Here is a 7,950-nt window from a genome sequence, read left to right as displayed (position 1 = left end):
ATCTGCTCCAGCCACCGTGGAAGGGAAGGTGTTCCTGTTCACAGGGGATAAAGGTGGTTGTGTTCCCAAGGGATGATGCAGACCCTCAATGCGTCAGTGGCAACACATTTTTCCTGCCTGAAATGGGACTGTTCAGCACCACAGCTGAGAAACTTGTCAGTGTGCATCAACTGCTGCCCAAGCAAGTTTCCAAGTTTCACCTGCACCATGAAGCAGGGGAGTTGCTTGTTGTGAAATGAGGATCCAAGGTCTCGACCGACTGCAACGCCGAGGGAACAGAGCGTTCCTGGCAGGAGGGAGGATGGATGCTGAGCTCCCCTGGTGGGATCCATGTGCCAGGACACAGTAACAGCACCAGACACTTCATCTTCTGGCTTTGCCTCTCTCCTCTTTCCCCTTCTCAACCTCACCCTAGAACATTTACATCTTTTTGATGCAGAAGTACATTCCATTTAGACAAGCTCACTGTCGTTACTTACAACAAAGCAGATTTCTCACTGCTGCACTGAAATTATTTAAAACAACGAACCAATTAAGAAAAAACCTGTAGCTTAAATACCAAGAACAAAAAGCAGTAATAAAATAACCTCCCTCCTTCTTCCTCTACTGGGTGTTGTTCTGTGCTACCAAAAAACCACTGAAACATCACAGACAACAACTCATTCTACTGAAATAAATCAATATCCAGTGACCTCATGGGGAAAAAAATTTTACCACTAACATGTAAAACTAACACCCAAAAAGTCACCCATACATATAAATAAAATCACAATGCTTCCATGTAAAACCTGTAACTAAAACATCACCTACAGCTGATCTGAGATCTCTTTTTTACAGTGAGCACATATTTGAAAGTTACACTGGTGGTAATTACCAGTGGAAGTCTAGAAGTTTGGCCAATAGAGCAAAATAAAAATGGAATAAATTCCAGAAATTTTACTAAATTATTCTGGCATGGATCTCATCTTTCAAACTCTGCAATGCTAAGATTGTTACAAAATCCAAAATAAAAACCGAGAACATACTGTGAATGTATTTAAAGTAAATTAAAATTATGGTTTTAATTTTCTAGGATTATTTTCAAGACTTCACTGTATCACTTGATGCTATATGTGCAAAAATATATAAGTTAACATTTTGAATATATTTAAGTTTTACTTACATAAATGCATTTTTAAAAAAGAGAATGAGTTAAAACTCATACATTTACCTTGAACTTTAATGAGCAGAACAGATATAATTTGCAGCATTAAAGTTATTCAGGCTCAATAAAAGCTAAAACTTGTCCTTGCTGAGCAGTGAAATGAGATTTGCATGGCCTGTGTACGCCTTGTTTCCCACAATCAAACTGTCACAGCACAAAAACATTCTCCTGCTTGGGGAGGTTTTGATACCCATTTCCCTGGTGAAAGTGTGAGAAGGATCTGAAAGAGTTATTGACAATTCATACAGTATCCCATATTCCATTAGGTAGTACAAGCAGAGAACATACCTTAACTCTGAAGGGAGATGAAGCAACAATGTTTTAAATTACTATTGACTCCACTAAATTTCCTGATAATGTCAGAAGACTGTAGTCTGGCAGGTTCATAAGAGACTCAAGATGATACAGGAATCCAATTATGCCAAGTCTATTTAGTTGTCCTGTTTGCTAAGCCAAAGGTTAACGAGAACTGCACTGAAAAAACCTCCTGTGGTATTACAAAGTATTTCTTATGCTGCATAACATGCAAATGAAAAAGTATTTTAATCAAGTCTTTCTTTAACTCCTTAATTGCAAGGGGGTACCCTACAAGACAGCAAATTAAAAACTCATGATGGAAAAAGTGATCTTAAAAATTTGTCACTGAACTCAAGAGATCATCATTAATTACTCAAGTAATTATTACTAAATATTTCTAATTTGGGGGAAAAAAAAGTTCAGATCACAGGAGCATAGACAGTCATTGCTATCATTAAATCTTTATAAATAGTAAGCTACGGCCTCTAATTTTAGACAGAAATTAATTGTATTTTTGTTGGCAACACACTCAAATCTGTTTACACAGCTGACAAGTTCCAGCGCCACCAGACTCGAGCTGTGAGCTTTGAGGACTCGTTTGCTTCAGAGCAGATGACTCAACATTCACCAATTTCATTAAAGATGAAAAGGGGAAAAATTCACCTGCAACAATGTCACTTGAAAAAAAAGACCTAAAGCAGATTGATGAGTTTTACATATGTGAGGTATCCTACTCAGAAGAAAAGGAGGGGAAAAATATATGAAAACCTAACAGCTGTGGGAAAACAGATTAGAAGTGTTGAGTTTCCAATTCTTTTTTGGGCTAATGTAAACTAATAAAATGCTAAAATGGATCCACATTTCAAAGCCTGTAATTACCACATGACACCATTCTGTTATTTCAGACCTTACATCTATCAGCTCAGATATGCCCTTGAATACATGGACTGAGATTTACCCACCTTTCTCAAACTTAAATACTGTTTCTGCAAACAACACCACAGATACATTTTACAAGTACACTGGAAATTCAGACAGCTTTTGCCTTTTGGTTTTTTTTTTTAATTGGCATAAATCCTTTTCCCAGAGCAAAAAAAGCAGCAGTCATATTCAAACAGCAATTCTCCCTTTACAAGAAGAGAGCAGAAATGGACAGGAAAGCAATGCATGGCAGATAATGGCAATATAAAAGAAAGCAAAGTCCAAATCATTTTCACTTTGTAGAACATTCAGGTTCAATAAAAAACTTAATTTTTCTACTTTTTTTTTGAGTCACAAAATCTACATACAACATAACTACATAATTATTCCACCCTTTCAGTAATTTTTTCAGTGGATTGGTTGAGTTTTTTCTAAAGAAAGGCAGACCTCACTAGCTGGCACAGGGAACATAGTAGCAGAAGGAAACTGAAAGACATGCTGTAAAACACGTTGTAAGGATGACCATGGAATGAAGCAAGTCTAACATTTAATGGGATACTGCAGATAAGTCCCACAATTTCACGAATTTGTGGGCAATTCTGAGTCAGTGAATTCTGTCACCTCACTGATTTCAGCAGGAACATCTCCTGCTCTGAAGCCAGAGGCCTGAGCACTAACTGGGTGAGCTAATGTACTGTGAAAAGTACCTAGATGTGCACACAGAGCACACATAAAAAATCAGGGCTTTTTGCCCGAGTTCAATCACCCAATAGACTTCAATTTCCAAAATTGAAGCAGCCTTGCTTCAGTCTAGAATGGCTGAAATGAAACATGAAACATGAACTGAATCTGCTACCAGGAATCCTTTCCCTGAGCTGCAGGCATCCAAACCTCCAGCATTTGTATCTTCCATGCCAAAACTCTCAATGTGTGTGATGTTAAGGTACTGCATAAGAGACAGTAAGTGTTACTGAGTGATTCCAATCAAAAATCCATGTAAAATCAGCCTTTTCTAGGAAGGAATGAGATGAGAAGCCAAGGAACTCACCGAGTCGTCTGTGGCAGAAGAAGGCCAACCTTCCCACAGCTGGTGACGGACAGGGATACTGGTCAGGTCATACACATTCCGCTTCACCTGGGAAAAAAATAAAAATAAATCAAACTTGCTCTAAAAAAGGCAGCCAAAGGGCATTATTTTCATCACAGCACCAAGCTTTTTATTTTTCCAGGTTATTGTAAAACTTTCACTTAAAGGAAATGATAAGGCTATTCCAAAACTGCCCTTTGATGCCTTCTTTTGATTTTCACTTGTTCACTTGTCAACAGGAAACAAAGAGCAATTAATTGTGTACTAACTTCTGCTATAAGAATTGCTAAAACTTCCATGAACTGAAAAAAATTAAATGCATTATATTATAGCTCTCAGCAGGAAGAGATCTTTGAGCTAGCACTTTGCCTGCAGTCTAGTGCACTTACCCTGAGTTAACAGCTTTTCCTGAACAGAAAAATAGTTTACAATAATCAGAAAGAAAGCTGAATTTCGCCAAAATGATAAATGCTAACATAATCCATTTAGATAAAGGTTTCATATTCTAGAAATTAAAGAAAGACGATTCTACATTACTATTCTTAAGAAGATAATACAGTAAGAGAGGCATTTTATATAATTTGATCCTACCTATTAATCAGTACTTGACATAGCTTCAGCACTGAAGCACAGTTGAGGTTTGACTCCATGGTAAAGTAATATAAAGATATGGAAAGTAAATATGCTCCCTCTAAAATCTGTGATTCATTTTTAGTACAGGATGTATATGAAACATCTGACAATAGATTTTGATCTAAAAATATTTTTGCATAATGAAATAGCATCAAAACTTTTTCCCTGGATCATCTTTAGAAACAAATGCTCCATGGATCCTCTTTTAAATTCTGCACAACAATAAATGGATGAAGAATGTGTGCAGACATTAAGCAGTGAAACCATTGTTCTAATCACTGTAAATATCCCAAGGAGGGTGAGGACAAGGCAGGGATTTCCACACATAGTCTTCCTCACAAATATTGATTTGGGCCACATTCGTCAAAAAATTCTTAATGGCACAGTCACAAGGTTGTCAACAAATACCCGCAACTGAAAAAATCAGGGCATATTGAGATCCAACACAAAATACAGAGGTCTTACTGTATTTTCAGATCTGTCCTTCAATTATTGTTGCTTTTTCTCATTATTTTTAGTACTAGCAGTTATTTCATGCTAATAAAATGCCCCTTTGGAAAAACTGTGAAGCATTGTCTCACATTTCTGGATAGATTTAATACAAAGGCTATGCAGATAATTTCAATGCTATCAGTTTAAAGCTTTCTAAATAGAAATATTCTGCACAGGTCAGTGTTTTAGAATTGTTAAGATATCTCTCAATTTTTCCCTAAAATTGGTAAATTACATGTACACATGATAACCTTTATGTTAATATTAGTTTTGTTCAGGAGTTCTTGCAGGGAGACTGACCTGGGAACTGTGTTTCAATTTAAAAAATATTACAACTATATTTTAACTTAAAAAATTGAAACAAGAACACTGAGTCTTTAAGACACAGAATACTGAAGTATCAATTAGCAATTCAAGTGGACTTCATTTTAGTGCTTCCTCATAGTGTCCTTGATGGCTTTGTAAAGAAATGTTGCTTCATACTGACCCCACAACAATCCAAAATGTAACAATCCTGACCTATGTGTGATCGTAACGACACAGTTCTTGCTGGCTTAGTTTTCTTGCATCAAAAACCATGATAAACTGTCACTGTGAAATATTTATTTTCCAGCTACACACCAGAAATAGTATTATTTTCACAATATAAAACTCTAAGGTGCACTATTTTTAAATAACAAGTGAAACTTATTTACAGAAACATGAGGTCAATAGGACTACATAATATTGTTTTCAAAAAGCCTTCAGAAGTGAAAATAAATAACTCGGAAGTCACATTCCTCAAATTCCCTTTTAATTCCAAAGCACAACAGAAAGGCATTATGAAAAAAACAGTATTTCCCTTCTTTCATTAACTCATCTGTAACTGCACTGAATTCAATAACATTCCTCTGCTATTCTAAGCTTGAAAGGCATGCTTGGGGTAAAGTGTTATGTTGGTATAAAGCACAATGCCAGACTGATGTGCTGGACAAAAGTGATCAAAGTTGAAGTAATTTTAGCCAACGCACAAGTATTCTGCTGCATTATCCTACCAGAATGACATCTGTTGAGCAACTCGTCGCAGAATAAACCAGTTGTTCTAGGCAGCCCTGCCTGGGTAGGGGACCATGTAAGACTGATTAGAGTAATGTTTGATTAAACAAACTGCTTGAGTTAAGATCATAACTGGATTTGGAATTCATGCCAAAGTAGTCCTCTTTCAAACAACAAGCCACAATCAATTATTTAAGATAAAATAAGCTTGCTTTTAAATAATGATTTGATTTTTGGTTTCTTTGATAATTAGAACACTGTTACGAAAGCAGGCTGTAAAATGTTTTAGAGATTAGAATATTTACCAATTGAGTATAGAAAAACCCTTTTCTTCATTAATTGACCTAATTTATGAAAGCAGACTGTAAAATGTTTTAGAGATTAGAATATTTACCAGTTGAGTGTGGAAAAATTCCTTTTCTTCATTAATTGACCTAATTTCAGTTTAAAGTGAAAAATTCCATGAGGAGGAAAAATTTCTGAAGATTTATATAAAGCAGAGGTGTGAACTTCTCCTTCACTGAGCCAATAAAAATCTACAGCCACACTCTTCAGGCAACTGAAAATAGTTAGCACAGAAAATGGACAAAGTTTGTGTTAAAGATTTTATTATAAATTCACTCAGCATTGAGAGGAGGAACAAAATCTTTATCGCATACAGCAAACTGTGCTGTCCACTGAGCTTACATTTATTGGCAAACTTTTTGGTCCTGCACTTTTGATCAGTTTGAAATACAAATTGGTGGCATTGTCTTTGTGCAGCCCAGAATGTCTTTTCATAATGTTCAGATGCCATGGTGACTGGCACATTACTATGGCAGCCACCCTTCAGATTATCATCTCCAGAATATAAGAGATCATTTTAAAACAAATTAAAGGCACATCTATTTGGTTTCACTACTCAGCTGTAAACAGTATCAATACAACCATTTAAACAAAACAAAAAAAAATAGTCCATATATTTCAGATGCAGTCTTATTACTCGGATAATTCCTGCATAATGCCCTGCCTTGCAGTTATACATTGATGCTGGAAAACTATGAGAAGTTTTAGCTTCAGCTCATTTTCACTAGTTTTAGAAGAGAGTTAACATATTAAACAACTTCTAATATTTTAAGAAAACACATATGTCAAAGTAGCCAACACACTGAGAAAACTTCCCAGACAGAGGCATGTTACCTTCCTATCTTTCACTGATTTCTTTAAACAGATGAACATGTTGCTTTGAAAGTAAGGTTAAACACAAAATATACACTTTGTTTGCAAATATGAAGCTAATCCAACATTCTAAGTCCTGCCACATTCATATTAGTAAGGATAAAGTGAAGCAAAATATATCACAGGGCAAAATGTCTGTACCAGGTACGGTGATGACAACCAACCTTCTGGTGATTGCACTCAGCAGGAATTAGTAGCTATTTTCTCATCTCTGAATTAGAAAAATCTGAAACCTACTCTCAAAAAACAAATACCTAACACTTACTAAATGATTAAAAAATTAAATTTATGCTGAATCACTGAAAAACTGTCATGCCTGAATCTGTATCTTTGATTCACAACAAATCACAACAAAGTTTAACAGTAGTTTCCCTCAGGCTGCTTTCAGCTTATGCAGGTACAAAGTTAAGTGAAATAATGTACATAATGAACTTTTGTTAGTCTTATTATTAAATATAATTTATGCAAAGCTGTAAATTGGCTGAGATGCTAAAGACTGTTCCAGGCACATAGGCAGCATGAAAGACAGTGCAAAAATGAGTGCATGAAAGGCAGACAAAAGGAGCAATAAAGTCAGAGGACTGTGAGGAATGTGGAATGTGAGTTGGGGGACGCAGGGAAACGAGATCAGATGCAGACAGTGCAAGGTTGCACGGGGCACTGATGGTACAGCAGAAATCTTGACTTTGACATGGTAACAGAGAAGAAGTCAAGACAACTAACCAAAATTTTTAAGGGACAGCAATGATATGGATGGGGAAGAAGCCAGGAAGAAATCCAAAGTAAGTAGAAGCATTTTGGTGAAGAAAGATGGAAAGAAAGCAGGCTAACCCAGCTAAATTGATAGGCTTAAAGATTATAAATTAAAGCCTTTAACATCTCTGCCAGGCAAAATTCCAACAGATAGAAAAGAGCACTGGGAATCTGGCAGAAATAGATGGGAAGCAGGAGCAGAATCAACCAAATTTCAAAGCATGAAGAAACATCAAAGGTGATATTATGGTGAGTTTGAAAAGATACTGATGTTATCAGCAGCTATGAGCAAGAAGATTGGTTAGATAAA

The 7,950-nt window shown here is 36.1% G+C and overlaps 1 protein-coding gene across 2 annotated transcripts in view; it reads right to left on the bottom strand.

The window, feature by feature from the left end:
* Positions 1–7,950, bottom strand: part of FAF1 (Fas associated factor 1) — a 152,189-nt gene that overhangs the window by 70,216 nt on the left and 74,023 nt on the right. For both annotated transcript variants that reach the window (XM_021529210.3, XM_021529218.3), the window contains exon 8: positions 3,471–3,557. In XM_021529210.3, coding sequence (XP_021384885.1) covers positions 3,471–3,557 — 87 coding nt within the window. The remainder of the gene's footprint in view (positions 1–3,470; positions 3,558–7,950) is intronic.

The sequence above is a fragment of the Lonchura striata genome, chromosome 9, assembly GCF_046129695.1.
Source record: "Lonchura striata isolate bLonStr1 chromosome 9, bLonStr1.mat, whole genome shotgun sequence".
Taxonomy (NCBI): domain Eukaryota; kingdom Metazoa; phylum Chordata; class Aves; order Passeriformes; family Estrildidae; genus Lonchura; species Lonchura striata.
The sequence above is the reverse complement of the archived record's forward strand: the minus strand, read 5'-3'. Positions and strand labels throughout refer to the sequence as shown.